This window comes from Pan troglodytes, chromosome 6, assembly GCF_028858775.2.
Source record: "Pan troglodytes isolate AG18354 chromosome 6, NHGRI_mPanTro3-v2.0_pri, whole genome shotgun sequence".
Lineage (NCBI taxonomy): Eukaryota > Metazoa > Chordata > Mammalia > Primates > Hominidae > Pan > Pan troglodytes.
Genome location: NC_072404.2, coordinates 172,580,339 through 172,599,713, shown reverse-complemented (window position 1 = coordinate 172,599,713; position 19,375 = coordinate 172,580,339). Strand labels below are relative to the sequence as shown.

Here is a 19,375-nt window from a genome sequence, read left to right as displayed (position 1 = left end):
TCCTTTGAACAGAGGAAGCCACGTCGCCTGGTTTGGAACTGAAGACAAGGAAAGAGCGAGCCGTCTATGGTGAGCGCCCGGAGACCATGACCAGGATGACCGCAGGCCCTGACAGCAAAACATCATCGTTGTGGTAAAAAAGATGCCCCTCAGGAGAGCTGTTTCCTCCCTGGAATTTGGGTCGAATAGAAAATATTTCACCAGCACCCACCTGAGCATTTGGCAACTCAGTCCCCGACCACAAACTCCATCATCTTAGAAGAGAAGTCCAGGCACCCAGGGGCTGAATGGCAGTGCGGGCTTTGACAACACACGAGCTGCCAGAGAGGCAGCACACTCACTCAGCCACACACACTGCGCACACCCACACACCTGCACACAGCGCACACCCACACACCTGCACACTGCGCACACCCACACACCTGCACACAGCACACACCCACACGCAGCCAGGGACACTGCACACCCACACACCTGCACACACCCATGTGTACATCCACACACACCTACACACCCACTCACGCAGTGCACACCCACACTCAGCCACACACTGCGCATCCTCATGCACACACCCAGGCACACACCCCCACACACACCTACACACCCACGCATGTGGTGCACACCCACATGCAGCCATGCACACTGCTCACACCCACACACCTGCACACAGCGCACACCCACACACCTGCACACTGTGCACACCCACACACCTGCACACTGCGCACACCCACACGCAGCCAGGGACACTGCACACCCACACACCTGCACACACCCATGTGTACATCCACACACACCTACACACCCACTCACGCAGTGCACACCCACACTCAGCCACACACTGCGCATCCCCATGCACACACTCAGGCACACACCCCCACACACACCTACACACCCATGCATGTGGTGCACACCCACATGCAGCCATGCACACTGCTCACACCCACACACCTGCACACAGTGCACACCCACACACCTGCACACTGCACACCCACACACCTGCACACTGCGCACACCCACATGCAGCCAGGGACACTGCACACCCACACACCTGCACACACCCATGTGTACATCCACACACACCTACACACCCACTCACGCAGTGCACACCCACAGCCACACACTGCGCATCCCCATGCACACACTCAGGCACACACCCCCACACACACCTACACACCCATGCATGTGGTGCACACCCACACACAGCCATGCACACAGCTCACACCCACACACCTGCACACAGTGCACACCTACACACAGCCACGGACACTGCGCACACCCACACGTTGCACACACCCCCACAGACACCCACAAACACCACTCAGCCACACACACTGCACACACCCACACACCTGCACACACCCATGCATACACCCCACACACACCTACACACCCACCCACGGGGTGCACACCCACACACACCCATGCACACTGCACACATCCACACACCTCCACGGCTGTACAGACGGTGCACACCCACACACAGTCATGGACCCTGCACACCCACACACCTGCACAGCTGTGCACACCCCCACACACATCCACACACCCACCTGTACACACCCATGCACACCTGCACTGCTGCACACACCCACACACACGATGCACATCCACACACAGCTGCATGCACGCACACACACCCGCACACATTCCCGTGTGCACACACCCTCAGCAGACACGAGGGATGCCAGACAAGGCTGAAATCACCCCTCTCTCCCGTCCATGCCTCTGTGGTAGATGATGGGTTCTTCCCTTCCTTCCCTCCACACGTCTCAAGAGTTTCCCATTTAACCAAGGACCTTAACACTTTCCTGCCCACAATGGTGTTTCCTCTTTTACATCTGTCAGTTCCAGAAGTAGAGCCAGTGATGAGTGTGTCCCACACCCAAGAAGCCCCACGCCCTCCTCACTGGACGGGAGGCCCCGCCCCCTCCTCACTGGACGGGAGGCCCCGCCCCCTCCTCAATGGACGGGAGGCCCCGCCCCCTCCTCAATGGACGGGAGGCCCCGCGCATGTCCACGTGCTGCCCGTGCGTCGCTCTCCCCAACCTGCCGTCTCACATCTGCATTTTAGTTTCTTCCCCATTTTCTTCTGCACCAGCCCGTTGTCCTAAAGCCTGACCTCAGCCTCCTCCTCAGACGTACCCGGTGTTGTCCTCCGTCCCAGAAGCAGGGCGTTGCCCAGACATGCTCCTATCTTCCCAACCCAGCACAGCACCGGAGTGACAGACACGGATTCTGTCACACGTAGCACAGTCCACGCTCACACGTCAGCTCCAGGCCCACAGCCCACTTCTCCCAAGGCCTCCCGTGCCATTGAAACTGTTCATTTCCATAGCTCTCCATCTCTTTCCACCTCTCTCCATCTCTCTCCACCTCTCTCCGTCTCTCTCCGCCTCTCTCCGTCTCTCTCCACCTCTCTCCGTCTCTCTCCACCTCTCTCCGCCTCTCTCCGTCTCTCTCCGCCTCTCTCTGCCTCTCTCTGTCTCTCTCCACCGCTCTCCATCTCTCTCCACCTCTCTCTGTCTCTCTCCATCTGTCTCCCATCTCTCTCCATCTCCATCTCTGTCCCTCCGCCCTGGTGTACACACACACAATGCCTAGTCCCTAACTTGGGCAGGGCTCAACTCTCACGGTGTGGCTTGGAGCTTGTCTACTTTTGTGAAAAGAGAAGCTGAAGGTGACAGACACAGGAAGGTGTGTCGTCCTCACCCCCTTTTGAGAGGTGCTGGGGGAAGCTGCCCCGCAGGTATGTTTGCAGCCTCCTGGAGGGCACAGGTGGCACAGAGACACGCTCACTGAGGCCCCCTTTAAGGTTCCTATTTGTACATCTCCACCCAGGCCTTTGTTTACACCTGAAGGATTACAAATATAAACATAAGCACAAATAGAAATCCAAGCAGCCTCCGCAAAGCTCCACGGCTTCCAGCCCTGGCTGACCCTTACCCCAGCAGCGGGTGTCCGAGAGCCATGGCAGCTCCTGCAGCCTCCATCCCTCCACCAACTATGTGGGCACCCCGTGGTTGTCCCAGGACAGCCTGAGAAGGGGCTTTCCCACTCGCTGTCCAGCGTGGACCCAGGGGTGGTGACCAGACAGCCTGACCTGGCCTGAGCCCGGCTCGGCCGTCCCACCTCAGCCACTTCTCCACGGGGTGCAGTTCTATTGGAAGAAGCCGTGGGATCTTTCTCCAGCAGGCCTCAAATTTTATTGTAGTATGTGTTCAAAAATGCTTTCTTGCTTAGAATGTCCTGACTCGGCCTCTCAAATGTCCTGTCTTTGCAAACCCAGGAGGCTTTGCACCCCTCCTGTTCAGACTGCTGGCACTGAGACACAGTTTAGGCTAAGATGGTCATCTGGTCATCTACTGCTGTTGTATTTTACTCCTTTGAAATAAACTCCTATCATAAAAGTTATCCAAATGCTGGGGTTTTCCCAGCCTACCCGGGATCTAGAGCGTGGGTCTAGGTGATACTTGCTCAGCGGATTCTGCTCAGAACGTGGCCACAGACCTTCGGACCCACAGGGCATGGGTGCTACATCCCGGCGCTGCATGCAGCTGACACTTCACAATAAAGGACAAGATGATCCACAAGCCCCTGTCCCCTCAAACGCCAGCTCTGAGGCTCACAGCACCCCTCCGGGAAGCACCCCCTCCTCCTGCCAGCCGACGCCCACAGGGCCCAGTGGGCTCTGAGTAAGGTGCACGGCACACACCAGCCCACACGCCCGGTGGAGCTTCTCCTTTGAGCTAAACAGTGCGGTAACAATTGCCAAACATGGCCAGTGAGTAGAGCACCTGTCTCTGTGGCCCGGTTCCCTTCCTGCTGCTCTGTCCGGTGACTGTGCAGTGTTGGAAACAGTTATGATCCAGATCCTGGTGGAGTTCCCCCTGCCCATCCCCTCCCCCATAGCATGGATATTGGGCTTTCCTGCTGGATGCCGCAAGTGGCTGCATGAGAGGCCGCCGGGAAGCTCTGCGGGATTAGCACCGGGCCCTGGGGGTGGAGCGCTTTCCAGCCTCCACTGCATGACGGGGCTGCGGGGCGGCAGCGCTTCTCTATTCTTCCCTTTAAAGATCATTTCTCAGGCTAGATTTCCAGTGTGTCGGAAGATGTAAATAGATAGATGACACTTGCATTTCGCTTCCCAAAAAGCCACGCTTAATTTTTGGCATCTCCAAGCCCTCACAGAGCCTCAGGGCACTGGCAGCCCAGCACTGGGGAACAAATGGTATGGATGGCTGTTGTGTATTTAGCCTGGATCCCCTAAACAGCACCTTCATCAAGCACACTTGGTGTGGGAGGGGCAGGAGTCAGCATTTAGACAGAACGTTTGCGGACCTTCCCGGCACAGCCCGACCTGAGCCCCTGCCCCCACAGGGGCAGCTCCCACGTGATTTCGAGGAGCAGAAAGGTGCCCTCTGTCAGTGCAGAGGGGAGAGAGACGGGGCGCAGGCAGACACATTTCCCCGGGTCCCACCCTGAGGTGGCCGCCAGGCTCAGTTGACTCCTTTAATAATAGGTTCTAACACGTACACTAAGAGGCCGCGTGGCCACACTACCAAAGGCGGGTAGAGTCCAGCAGACCATTCCGTCAGCGTCAGGGCGGAAGAATATGAAAGGAGAAACTGTCTTTTGTCTCCAAGTGAGCATCACGTTATTTTGACTTTCTGATGTCTCGGTTCAAGCTATTTTCCATATTTCTGTTACGCACTAAACATTCAAAACTGGAAATTAATCATCGTTTTTGGCTTGGGGCTACCCTGTTCCTTAAATGATCAAGTATTGGAGCCGTCGACAGGGCTTTCCTTCCAGCAGTTGTTAGCTGGATAACAGTGTTGTTTCCATCCACGCGTTCTCAGCTGTAGCTGGAGTGCTGCTGGCCTGCTTTCCAGTTTTCCATAGCAGTGTTTTGAGGTGGAAACTGAAGAGCAAGAGGAAATGAGCATTTATCCACCTCATCTGTGGGAGAGGAGGCAGATACGCTCTCCGGCGCTAAGCCCTGGTCTTTGGAGGAGCGAATAGTCCTGGCATCGTGAACCCGTCCCTCGTGCCCACTGGATGCTCTCAGCAGGCTGTCCGTGGAGGGAGGGGTGCCCCTCAGGTGTGCCTACCCAAGTGGCTGTGGACGCGCATGCCCTGAGCCAGGAGGGGTGTGGACAAGGGAAGGTTTCTCAGCATGTGGAACGGAGTGGGTTTGGTCTGAGTAACAGGTGGATTTCAAAAGCGATGATAACACCACACTTCCGAGGACAGGAAACACCCAAGCACGGCCCTCATTGTGAGTTTTAATGGCCACGTCTTTCTAGTGTCTGCACCTGCCCCTCACACCGTCCACCAAGGCGGGCGGCTGTGAGGAGGAATCGTGGTGTCGTAGGGTCAGAAGGACAGGGCAGTACGCAGGAACCGTTTCCTTCTCGCTGCTTCTGTGGGCAGCTTCTCCCCGCAGGGGGTAAGATGAGGCTTTTCTAGTGCGAGAGAAGCTCAAACATGTGTCACTGTTGGGTCTCCCAAACCGAAGGGTACACTGTCCTTTCTAAGGAAATCTGAGCCTTTCGCTTTTTTTTTGCTAAACAATTTCTTTCTGCGAAATGGCCCGGGGAGCTGATGCTGCGTTGGGAAGGGGGGACGCCGCTCTCATTTGCAGGGAGATGACGCTGTGGCAGGAGTGGGGGGGATGCCGCTGTCATCTGCAGGGAGCCGACGCTGTGGCAGGAGTGGGGGGGACGCCGCTGTCATCTGCAGGGAGCCGACGCTGTGGCAGGAGTCGGGGGGACGCCGCTCTCATTGGCACTTCTCTCGTTTCTCGCCCTGCAGGAGCAGTTTGAGTTTGCGCTGACAGCCGTGGCTGAGGAGGTGAACGCCATCCTCAAGGCCCTTCCCCAGTGAGCGGCAGCCTCGGGGGCCTCAGGGGAGCCCCCACCCCACGGATGTTGTCAGGAATCATGATCTGACTTTAATTGTGTGTCTTCTATTATAACTGCATAGTAATAGGGCCCTTAGCTCTCCCGTAGTCAGCACAGTTTAGCAGTTAAAAGTGTATTTTTGTTTAATCAAACAATAATAAAGAGAGATTTGTGGAAAAATCCAGTTACGGGTGGAGGGGAATCGGTTCATCAATTTTCACTTGCTTAAAAAAATACTTTTTCTTAAAGCACCTGTTCACCTTCTTAGTTGAAGTTGTGTTAACAATGCAGTAGCCAGCACGTTCGAGGCGGTTTCCAGGAAGAGTGTGCTTGTCATCTGCCGCTTTCGGGAGGGTGGATCCACTGTGCAGGAGTGGCCGGGGAAGCTGGCAGCACTCAGTGAGGCCGCCCGGCACACAAGGCACGTTTGGCATCTCTCTTTGAGAGAGTTTATCATTGGGAGAAGCCGCGGGGACAGAACTGAACGTCCTGCAGCTTCGGGGCAAGTGAGACAATCACAGCTCCTCGCTGCGTCTCCATCAACACTGCCCCGGGTACCACGGACGGCCCCGTCAGCCACACCTGTCACCCCAAGCAGAGTGATTCAGGGGCTCCCCGGGGGCAGACACCTGTGCACCCCATGGGTAGTGCCCACTTGAGGCTGGCACTCCCCTGACCTCACCTTTGCAAAGTTACAGATGCACCCCAACATTGAGATGTGTTTTTAATGTTAAAATATTGATTTCTACGTTATGAAAACAGATGCCCCCGTGAACGCTTACCTGTGAGATAACCACAACCAGGAGGAACAAATCTGGGCATTGAGCAAGCTATGAGGGTCCCCGGGAGCACACGAACCCTGCCAGGCCCCCGCTGGCTCCTCCAGGCACGTCCCGGACCTGTGGGGCCCCAGAGAGGGGATATTTCCCTCCCGGGAGAGGAGATCAGGGCGACCTGCACGCACTGCATAGAGCCTGGAAGGGAAGTGAGAAACCAGCCGACAGGCCCTGCCCCTCTTACCGGGATCACTTAATGAACCACGTGTTTTGACATCATGTAAACCTAAGCACGTAGAGATGATTCGGATTTGACAAAATAACATTTGAGTATCAGATTCGCCATCACCCCCTACCCCAGAAATAGGACAATTCACTTCATTGACCAGGATGATCACATGGAAGGCGGCGCAGAGGCAGTTGTGTGGGCTGCAGATTTCCTGTGTGGGGTTCAGCGTAGAAAACGCACCTCCATCCCGCCCTTCCCACAGCATTCCTCCATCTTAGATAGATGGTACTCTCCAAAGGCCCTACCAGAGGGAACACGGCCTACTGAGCGGACAGAATGATGCCAAAATATTGCTTATGTCTCTACATGGTATTGCAATGAATATCTGCTTTAATGTAGCTATCATTTCTTTTCCAAAATTACTTCTCTCTATCTGGAATTTAATTAATCGAAATGAATTTGTCTGAATATAGGAAGCATATGCCTACTTGTAATTTCTAACTCCTTATGTTTGAAGAGAAACCTCCGGTGTGAGATAGACAAATATATTTAATTGTGTCATATTAAACTTCTGATTTCACATTCAGGTGGTCTTTATTTGGGGAGGAGGAACAATTGTTTCCATCCGTCTTTTTGTTTCCTAAGCCACTGGACTGTAGATGCTGAAACAAAGCGTGGGCGTTTCCTAGAACTCCAGGTCATGTTGCTACTTTATCTGCAGCATTAGATGTGTACTAAGGGCCAGGGTGTCGCTGAGGTTTCATCTTTAAAACAGGATTAAACAGTCTCAGTAAGGAGCCGCAGATCGCATCCATGCCACACATGCCCTCCGTGCCCCTCCGTGCACTGGCACCACCTGGATTGGGCACCCTGGGGTGGGAGATGCCCCCTTCCTCCCCATTCTCAGTCCTAGATGCTAACAATGGGCCCTGACCCAGTGAGGCTCATAATGTCTCTCACCTAGCACTCCGATTCCATCTAGGGACTGTCCTTCTGCCCTTGGTGGGAAGGGAGACCTCGTCCCCACCAGCCACACAATCACACCCCTCCACCTGGCAGGAAAATGCAGCAGGAATATTCAAACTGTAAGCAAAGAGGCAGGCACTCCGGGGCGTGGTGCAGCGACCAACCTTCCGTCCTGCCCTCGGCTATCTCCGCTGGCAACAGTGAGAGACCGAGGACAGCAGAGTGGGCTCGTCCCAAAATCAGGTAACTCCTAAGCAGTGCCCTCCAGCTAGAGGAGCTTGGTGCTTAAGAAACAAATATTGAATGATATTTGTTAATGCACAGGAAGGAAAACTTGATTCAGGACCAGCACAATTGGTACAGGGAGAGTGCCGGGGGATTTTGCAGTGGGGGAGAGAGACTGGGCTCGTCTCCGTCCATTTCACATTGCTCTGAAGGAACACCTGAGGCTGGGCAATTTATAAGGAAACGAGGTTTTTGGCTCATAGCTCTGCAGGCTGTATAAGAAGCATGACGCCAGTGTCTGCATCTGGGGAGGCCCCGTGTGTGTGCAGAGCTCAGATGGAGAGAGAGGAAGCAGGAGATGGCATGGAGGGAGGGCCAGGCTCTTTTTAACAACCAGCTTTCATGGGAACTGCCAGAGTAAGAACTTGTCCCCCACCCCAGAGCATTAATCTATTCATGAGGTATCCACCCCCATGACCCAAAAACCTCCCATTACGCCCTACCTCCAGATTTCAACATGAGGTTTGCAGAGTCCAATACTCAAACCCTAGCAGGGCTCAGCTCCAAACACCACATGGGCAGCGGGGCTTCCCAGCCAAGGAGCGGGCTGGGGTGAGTGGATGGAGAGTTACCAAAAGGAAGCCTCAGGGTCAGGGGATTCTGGCTAAACCCACCTAACAGGGTTCTTGCTGAAGGCAAGCCAGGGTGACCGCCATCACCTGGGGATGGTGGAGGATGAGGGACCCAATCAGATATTGAGGGTGAAAAAATATCAAGGTGATCAGATATCAAGAATTGGGGGAGATGGCTCTTGCTAAACTGACTTTGCAGGATTCTTTGCTGAAAATGTCATTTTACAAGGACATGCACAGACCGGCCTAGAAGAAGGTTCCAAAGCCCGACTAAAGGTTGGTCAAGCAGAGAATCTTTACACCTTTGTTCTCTTCTTTCCTTTGAAAAATATAAGTTCCCGTTCTTGTTTTGTTGCCTTTTGTTCAGTAAGGACCAGCAGAGTCACCAGCTGGGGCTTGGTGGTGGAGGAGTGCAGCTGGATGGTGTGAGGCATCAGGCCTTTAGTGAGGGGAATTTAGTTTCTACAAAAATAAAAAGAAAAATAGTTGGGACAAACTATGAACTCCGATTCTGAGCCCAGAGGGCAGGCAGTCCAGAAGCTTTCTAGATGCTGGGCTGGTGCATCTCCAGCTGGAGGGGAGCGGGCCGTCCTAAACCACAGGCTCCCTGGTTGGCAGTTTGGATGCCATGAAAGTTGTCCCTATGAGCGCTGAGGTTTATATCAAGTCGTCCAGCTGCAGCTTGCAAGGCTTCAGGAAAAAGGCAACAATTCCAAATTTGAAGAATGGAAGAAAATGGGAAATAATAGTTTGGAAAGTCGTAGTCAGATGTTGGAGGGAACAAGAAGAATTCAGGATCCATTTCAGATTGCAGGTAGGTAGTAAAACCTCAAAGAGGCCAGAATCTAACAGTAGATGCACTATAGTTTTCTCCTGAAACATAATTTTTCTCTCTCAAATCACCTTCATTTCTAACCAAAATAATCAAAGTTAGACTGATTTGTTTGCAAAATAAGTTTAGTGTCATAAACTTGTCTTGATTATTTGTATCACCGCAGCAAGAATAGTGATTGACAGGCTTTTTAAAGTTTGCTTTGCTGGAACTTTTGACAAAGAGTCTCAGATTGGACCGGTAAAGACTCTTGAGGCTGTGAAGACACACCAAGGCCTTGCTTCAGGCTGTTATGCGTAGCACCTATAGATTTGGGCGAATTCTCTCTTCTCAAGGTTCCCAAAATATCCTGTTTCCTGGGCCTGCCAAGAAGTGACATCCCTAACCACCTGTAAAACTGGAAACAGGGAAGCTTTTCCAGTGGGGGCTTTACTGGCCCCATAAAGTCAACCTCAGTTTCTTAAAGTTGTCTAGTCATATCTGAAAATATGACATAGCAGTCAAAGCCTTGGTAATATAACCAGCGTTTCTAGTGATGTCTTAGTACAAGGACAACAGATTCTTACTGAAGTTACCCAAATAACTATATTGCCACAAAAATAAGAATACGGTTTCTGAATTCTAGATGGATCAGGTAAGTAGAAAAAGTAATTGTTTCAGTTTTTATTCACAAAAGTTTACTGAACTTCTGTAAAGTATAGATAGGGTTAAAAAATCTTAATTAAAATAAAACATTTAAATCAATTAATACAAAAAATGTAAAGAACCACCAATATTTCCAGCAAAAAAAATCATTCTAAAATATCCTCATCGGTGTAGTTAGTCCCATGTAATTAATTCTGTCCTGCTTGATCTTAGTTAGCAATTTTATGAACTCCTTGGTTTCTTCATTAGAGTTCTGGAAATTCTTACCCAGCCCAGTGGCATCTTAAATTTATCAGAAGCCAGTATTTCAGAGTGCTTGTCAGAGTATTTTCCATGATTTTTTGAAGAAGTAATCTTGGACTGTAACTAATGGCAAATGCTTTTAGAGAAGAATTAAAATAAAAGAATAGCTGTCTATGAATGACAGAGACTTAAAACAATCATGGTTAAAAATCTGATGAGAGTTTATTTTTAAAATGATGTGATTGGCAAGGAAATTTGGTTATTTGTGTAGTACACAACATCTTAGTACAACCAAAATTTTGACTGATAACACATTAGATTTCTAGAAATCTCATACAATTTTTGGAACACTCATATCAATAACATACCCATAAATATAACTCACAGAAGATTTACTTGGAAATGCTTCCCATATAATTTAACATATAAAATAAGAATAATTGTTTAATATTACTCTATTACAAGGTGAGAGACACATTTTTTGACCTTCCAGGGGCCCAAGTGGAAAGTCCCAAAGTTAATTTGAGGTCACAAAGACTTAATTTAGAATTTGATTTTGGGAAGTTTGTACAAAATGTCAAAAAGTTTAAGACACTTTATTAAATATGATATTGATTAATCAAAGCGATAAAATAAAGGCAAATACAGAAGGTTACATAGTTGTAGACAAGAACTTAGTTCTTTTAATATTTAGAAGATCTGCTTTTCTTAAGTAATCAAAGACCTAATAAAAGACAACATGAAACACAAGAAATTATCTTGATAAAACACAAAATATTTGCTTCCTAGGTCAATTACTTAAAAGACAAGGAAACTCCTTCATATTCTCAGATCAATACTCCAAGAAAAATTTGTCATTTTAACAGATAAGACCAAATTCTACTTTTGCGTCAATGTACAACTAAAACTAATTTTTCATAAAATCTTATAAGTGAAGTTATCCATTTTTAGTCAGTTTTGACCACACAAGATAAGATTTTCACAACACTTTTACAGCCTCTTTTTTTCCTTTCACAACTGACATGCATCAAGCAATTAAGCAATTCATTTTTACTATGCATTCCACTGTACGGTGGGAGTTATAATTTTATGGCCTGAAACATCTAACAGAGACAACACAAACCTGTCCGGCAAAAACAGACAAAATTGTATGTCTGTATTATATTTAATGCTGACAATTTTGAAGATATTTCTGTTTTTATTTTTATCAGTAATTGTAAAACTAGTTTATTTTTAAAGAATTACTCAAGTCACATGAGCTAAAGGGCAATTAAGTTTGTTTCTATTTTCTGAGATAATACTTTATATAGTGCTTATTTTTAGCTAATCAAATAGAGCTCTTTTATGTATGTTGGCAGCATCACCCAGAGACAGAAAAATATCCCATACCCATAACATATATATATAGATCCACACTTAAATGTACAGATGGATGCAAGCAGATCTTTTAATTTTTCAAAACTTTAGTCATGAGGCAGTAAAACAGACTAATACATACAAACTCATTGGTTTATCTCCACTTAATATTTTTATACAAATTGTGTTTCTGATGAAAATGGAACAAGCTGAGGACACCTACTTAATAAGGGATACAGCTATTTACCAATATTTGTGGAGAAGGCCTTTAAGATTTTCCACTTGCCCTGTTCCAAAGAGTTTATTTTTCCTCTTTCCTGCCTCAAGTGGAATTTTCAAGACACTCTTGAGTCCCTTGAGCTCCCAGTGGATCCCTTTAGACCCCAGTAGGAGTCTAGAGTTCAAGTGGGTGAGGGGCTGGAGTAGGGAGGGAGAGGAAAGGGCCTGGCAGGGGTGGACAGAGTTAGCAGAGCTCAGAGTCAGCTGGGGTGCGGGAAGAGGGATTCCAGGTGACAGAGAAGTCCCCATGGGAGAAGCAGGAGCTGGTAGAAAACAGACAACAGAGAGAAGAGGGGGGCCTCACAGAGAGACAGGAGGAAGGTACTTTCAGCCCAGGGAATGAGAGACAAATCCCCACTCAGGAAAGAGAGAGACAGGAGGAAGGACTTCCAGCCCAGGGAATGAGAGACAAATCCCCACTCAGGAAAGAGAGAGACAGGAGGAAGGACTTCCAGCCCAGGGAATGAGAGACAAATCCCCACTCAGGAAAGAGAGAGACAGGAGGAAGGACTTCCAGCCCAGGGAATGAGAGACAAATCCCCACTCAGGAAAGAGAGCCAGGAGGAAGGTACTTCCAGCCCCACAGTTACCTTCCTAAGGAAGCCTGAGATTCACCTAGCCTCAGAGAGATATTCATACCTGAAGAATCTAAATCTGTGCTGACTACCTTCAACAGACATTTGGTTCAAGAGTCTGACTCACCAATGGACCCCACTCAGTCAGGAGTGAAGACAAAGCTTCAAAGGTGTACACTTAGGGTCCTGGATAAGGGCCCAGGGGTCCCATGGTCAATCTGATTCTGTCAGATCATAACACCATGATTGTTAAAGAAAAAATTATGCAATGATACCTGTTAAAAGCACAATAAGGAAGACTTTATTCAGAGCCAACACGATAGGTGTAGGGGCCATGACAATGGGGCCTTGCAGTAGGGGAGGGAGGCTGGCTCAGCTCCAAACACAGCACAGGAGGTTGGGGATCCATAACCAAAAAGCAGGGTAAATGTGAGTGGATGGAGTGTTAGTAAGAGGAAATGTCAGGGTCAGGAGATTCTGGCTAAACCCACCTAACAGAGTTCTTGCTGAAGGCGGGCCAGGAGATTCTGGCTAAACCCACCTAACAGAGTTCTTGCTGCAGGCGGGCCAGGGTGACCGACATCACCTGGGAGGTGGTAAAGGATGAGGGACTCGATCAGATATCGAGGGTGACCAGATATCAAGGATGGGTGGAGGCACAGTTCTTGCTAAACTGACTTAACATGGTTATTTGCTGAAATTGGATTTTACAAAGAAGGGCACAGATGGGACTAGGAGGAGGTTGAAGAGCTTAACTAAATTTGGGCCAGCAGAGCAATCAGGCAAGATAAATAAAAGGCAAAAAATCAGTAGCATTTCTATACACTAACAGCACCCAAGCCATGAGCCAAATCAAGAATGCAATCCCATTCACAATTGCCACAAAAAGAATAAAATATCTAGGAATACAGCTAACCAGAGAGGTAAAAGATCTCTACAATGAGAATTACAAAACACTGCTCGAAGAAATCAGAGATGACACAAACAAATGGAAAATCATTCCATGCTCATGGATAGAAGAATCGATATCGTTAAAATGGCCATACTGCCCAAGGCAAGTTACAGATACAGATTCAGTGCTATTGCTATCAAACTACCAATGACATTCTTCACAGAAGTAGCAAAAACTATTCTAAAGTTCACATTGAACCAAAAAAGACCCCAAACAGCCAAGGCAATTCTAACCAAAAAGAACAAAACTGGAGGAATCACATTGCCAGACGTCAAACTATACTACAAGGCTACAGTAACCAAAACAGCATGGTACTGGTGCAAAAACAGACACATAGACCCAATGGAACAGAATAGAGAACCCAGAAATAAAGCCACACACCAACAGCCATCTCATCTTTGACAAAGCTGACAAAAACAAGCAACAGAAAATGGACTCCCTAATCAATCAATGGTGCTGGGATAGCAGGCTGGCCATATGCAGAAGATTGAAACTTGACCTCTTCTTTATACCGCATACAAAAATTAACTCGAGATGGATTAAAGACCTAAATGTAAAACCTAAAATTATAAAAACCCTGGAAGATAACCTAGGAAATACCATTTTGACCATAGAAACTGGCAAAGATTTCATGACAAAAATGCTAAAAGCAATCGCAACAAAGGCAAAAATTGACAAATGGGACCTAATTAAACTAAAGAGCTTCTGCACAGCAAAAGAAACCATCAACAGAGTAAACAGACAACCTACGGAAGGGGAGAAAATATTTACAAAATATACATCTGACAAAGGTCTAATATCCAGAATCTACAAGGCTGTTAAACAAACATACAAGCAAAAAATAACTCCATTAAAAAGTGGGCAAAGGGCATGAACAGACACTTTTCAAAAGGAGACATACATGTGGCCCACAGGCATATGAAAAAATGTTCAATATCACTAATCAGAGAAATGCAAATCAAAACCACAGTGAGACACCATCTCACACCAGTCAGAATGGTTATTATTAAAAACTCAAAAAACAACAGATGCTGGCGAGGCTGTAGAGAAAAGGCAACACTTACACATTGCTGGTAGGAGTGTAAATTAGGTTCAACCATTGTAGAAAGCAATGTGGAGATTCCTCAAAGACCTAAAAACAGAACTACCATTTGACCCAGCAATCCCACTACTGGTAAATACCCAAAAGAATAAAAATTGTTCAACCATAAAGACACATGCACACATATGTTCATTACAGAACTATTCACAGCAGCAGAGACCTAAATGCCCATTGACCGTAGACTGAATGAAGAAGGTGTGTACATATACACCATGGAATATGGTGCGGCCATACAAAAGAATGAAGTCATGTCCTTTGCAGGAATATGGATAGAACTGGAGGCCATTATCTTTAGCAAACTAATACAGGAACAAAAAACCAAATACCACATGTTCTCACTTATAAGTGGGAGCTAAATAATGAGAACACGTGGACAGAAAGGGCGGAGCATCAGACACTGGGGCCTACTTGAGGGTGCAGGGTGGGAGGAGAGGCCCAGGGCAAAACAAAAAATAAAAAAAAAAAACTGTTGGGTACTATGCTTAGTACCCAGGGGACGAAATCATCTGTATACCAAACCCCCGAGTCAAGAGTTTACCTATATAACAAACCTGTACATATACCTCTGATCCTAAAATAAAAGTTAAAATATTCTTTAAAATAAAAATAAATAAAGTCGGGCCAAGCAAAGGGTCTTTGTCAGTGTCCACCAACATGCTGGTGTTCCTTTCTTAAGAAGCCCAATTCTCAGTCTCAGTGGATTGACTCTCAGCTTCACTCCTGTGGGTGCAGTTTCTCAGGCTTTCCTTCTTGAGTGTGAGCCATGTCGGAACCCTGCCTACACCTCCGGGAAGCTTCTGCTTTCCATGTGTCGTGAGAGGTTGCTGAGACCCGGCCACCGAACATCTTATGTGAGCATGTGTGGCAATATGGAAGCTTCTCATGATGAATGCATTTCAGAATTTAGGTCGGAGGGCAATAGGGCAGGCTGAAATGCCGTGTAAATATTCCACTCCTGATACGATTATTTAGAAATGCTGGACAGAATGTACTAAAGTAACTTTTAAAATGGGTAGCCAAGCTCTGAAGAAAGAGAACTCCTCAAGGTCTTATTCCAAAGAGGCAGCTGGAAGTCAGTGTGGGAAGGGTGGTCAGGACTGCGCCCTACAAGGGCAGGCGGCCGGGTGCTAAACATGTCCACTTGGCATCTGCATAAATGGCTTCGGGGAATGTTTAACAACCAGCTCCCCCAAACAGCAGACTCAGAGATCGTGCGATTTACAGATAGACGATATATAGCACACAGCTTACAAATAACAGCACACACGGTGCTCTATTTTCAATTTCATGTAGCCCACGGGTTCTCACAGAATGCTCGCTCCGATTTTCATGGAGCTCTTGCATCTGTATCCAACGTATGATTGCAATCAGGGAACGAGTGTTGTTCCGACGTGGTGTTGGTTAACATCACTTACCTGAACAGGCAAGAAGAGAAAACAGAATACGTCAGAACTTATTCCACGTCACTCATGAGTGGCCTGAGCACTTTTTTTGCCAAATGGGATGATAGTTGCCAAATCCTGAGGGAAGATGGTCTCTATTTCCTCATGCTGTTCACAATGGAAGGGCTACAGACACCATACGCTTAAGTTGAATCAGCATTAGGAATGTCTTCTTCATCACTTATTAAAGTCTAGACAATCAGCAAAGCAAAAGCAACGCCCCCGTCTGTCGTGGTTGCGGACTTCTGTGGTGTCAACGCGCCCACTGTGAATGATTTCGGCGCGATGGGACAGGCAGCCGGCAGCCTGCCGTTAGCACTTCCACCGCACAGGCTCAAGAGCTGGAAATAACCAGAGGATATACAACCACTAGGGATGATGACAAGTGTAAACAAAAAACATCATGTTTATTATCTGTGTTTTAATATAATTTGTCGGTTAATATAATTAAATTTTTAATAATGGCTGTATTTGACAAGCTGCCTGCAAGACTCCTATAAACTTAACAATCTGCCCTGCAAGTCGGTCCGAGCCGGCTGCCACACACTCTGTCTCAGGACCCTGTGACAAAGGGCAGAGTTTGGAGGACAGCCCCGTCCCACCGTACAGGAAAAAATAAGTCCTATATACCACAGGAGGGTGTGGCGTCTAGCTTACCCTCCCCACGTGGCCCAGGAAAGCCAAGACGAAATATCAAGGTTGAAACTGATCCAAGCCCCGTGAAACCCTTGGGTCCCCAAGATAAGTAAAGGCAAAACCGCTCAGTGCCCTTCTGCAACCCCCAGAAAAGACGCCCCCTGAAGATGAGCTCCTAATGAACAATCACAAAGCCCACGGGGATGGACTCTGTCAGGGACAGTCGTCCAGTGTGAAAAAGGTGATAAAACCGGTTTTACCATTTTAAATGGTATATAGAAAGAATAGCTGCATTTAAAAAGAGAACAGCTAGACTTGAACCAAACAAAACTTCTAGAAACGAAACCGAAAAGGAACAATTATTTTAAAGTTAGAGGATACGTGTTCACATGATACAAGCTGACCATAAAAACTCAACGTCTGGGTAAAATGGAAGATTGGCTAGGTCTGGAAACTCAGTGAAATGGAAGACAGGTCTGAGAAACCCACTCATAAAACAAAAATATGCAAGAGAGGTTGGGGACATACAGAGGGCAGGAGTGGGCACCAAAAGAGGAGGGCTGTCGGTGACGAGGCCCTTTAGGAGTCCCTCTCACAGCACAGGTGGGCTCTGTGGGCCTCCTGTGCCCCTCTCCACAGTGGGTCCTAGCCAGGGACAGCTCTTATTTCAGCATCAGTCCGCATGTCCAGCTCCAGTTCCAAGTGGGCTGAGGAGACTTGTCGGCAATTTCTATTACCCAGACAAGGCTTCCTTCCTGGCTGCTGCGTGTGGCCTGGGACGTGCACCCTGTCCCGGGTCGAGAGGGCATTGAGACAGTGTCGAGACCCCAGCCACGAGGGGGGCTTTCTTCCACCGACACGGCTCTACACTTGGATTTCTAGCATGGCCTTGACTGGGAGGCCACAGACGCAGAGGTGCCTCGAGGGGCTTCAGGATTACAAAACGCAGACACCCAGGAGGCAATGGGCTAACCAAGGAGTGGGGAGGGCACAACCTTGTCACCCCACTTTACAGTGTGCAGGCCCTGAGCTGCAAACCTTGGCCATGCAGCTTGTGTGGACATATCACAGGCAGGGCAGGCTGGCGCCCTGAGTTCACAGCGGGACACTCCGCAAGGTGCCAAGATGATGGTCTCCTCCCTCCCACGTGTCACCGGGGCCTGGGGCTCGTAACCATTCACTGTTTCAACATAATGGGGCTGCTCAGCAAGTGATTCAGTGATGATTTTTACAAAGTTGTTGCTTAAGACTGATTTTTTTTAATTTGGTGAGACGTGATCTTACAAAAAGAAAACGAAAGATCTGTGTATTGTAATTCCGTGCATAAGAAATGCACCAGGCCAGACACAGCGGCTCACACTTTGGGAGGCTGAGGAGGGAGGATCACTTGAGCCCAGGAGTTCACAATCAGCTTGGGCAACATGGTGAAACCCTGTCTCTACAAAAAAAAGAATAATAATAATACAAAAGTTAGCCAGGCATGGTGGCGCACACCTGTAGTCCCAGCTACTGGGTGGCAGGTGGTGCTGAGATGGGAAGATTGTTTGAGCCTGGGAGGGAGTTTGAGGCTGCAGTGAGCTGAGATGGTGCCACTGCCCTCCAGGCTGGGGAGCAAGGCCCTGTCTCAAAACAAAAACACACAAAAAGAAATGCACCAACTTAATAATGAGACCATAAATCTGTTTTTCTCAGGGTCTTGGAATGGGGTTTATTGGAATTCCTTGGAAATGCACAGAGGCCCACACGCCTTGTGGGTAGATGAAGTCTCATTAAAGATGCCCACCTCTCGTGGGTGTTCTGAGCCCTCATGTGTGAGGTTCCGGGGCCTAACTCTGAATCTGGCCCCTTTGGGCCATACTCGCCTCTCCTGTCACTCTTCCAGCCCCACTGCCCGCACCACCAGCTGCAGACTACCTTGGGAAGGAATCACTTCCCGACACCGCACACCTGCTCTCGGGTGGAATCGGTGCGAGTACGGAATTTTCCATCCTCCTCGGAAAGCCCACGGTCACACTCCCGACCTGGGAGCCCCCGCAGCCCTGCCGGTGGGTGAGTGGGCTGTCCGGAGCCTGTCTGCCTCCGTGGCCGGGGTCCTGCACTCGTTGCTTCGGGGCAGCTGGGTGTGGTGGCCCCGAGCACCCTGCTGCTGGGTGCCTGGAAAGCATCTAAAGTGAATGCGGCAGGTCAGAGCATTGGTCCTCAGACTCTGCAGAGACCAGCATGCCCACCATTGCGTAGGTGTGGGGTCTTTCCTGCTGAGACCTGGGACTGAAATGGATGCTGTGAATATATGTTACTGGGCTGTGTAAACTAATAGGACGGCTCCCGGAAGTTTTATTCTTTTTCTACAAAATTAACTGAATACTTTTTAAAAGGAGACCTGCACGCCCACTGCCTCTCTCCACTCCGCTCCCCACTGTCTCCGTCTCTGCTGGGTTCCTCCCCCTCTGGCTGCTCAGCGCGAGCACGAAGCCAGCCCAGGGCGCCCCCTGGGGAAGCACCAGCCACGTTAGACGGAGCCTGTGTCTTGTGCGTTAGTAATCAGGGAGAGCACTAAGAAAAAACCCTCATAATGAGCGGAA

General features: G+C 48.7%; 1 protein-coding gene across 7 annotated transcripts in view; it reads left to right on the top strand.

Moving 5' to 3' along the window:
- Nucleotides 1-6,087, top strand: part of PTPRN2 (protein tyrosine phosphatase receptor type N2) — a 1,123,220-nt gene extending 1,117,133 nt beyond the window's left edge. For 6 of the 7 annotated variants that reach the window (XM_024358152.3, XM_024358150.3, XM_024358149.3 and 3 more), the window contains one exon: nucleotides 5,815-6,087. In XM_024358152.3, coding sequence (XP_024213920.2) covers nucleotides 5,815-5,886 — 72 coding nt within the window. In that variant the 3' untranslated portion in view covers nucleotides 5,887-6,087. The remainder of the gene's footprint in view (nucleotides 1-5,814) is intronic. The other variant, XM_024358153.3, reaches the window with a different exon arrangement.
- The last annotated feature ends 13,288 nt before the right edge of the window (nucleotides 6,088-19,375 follow it).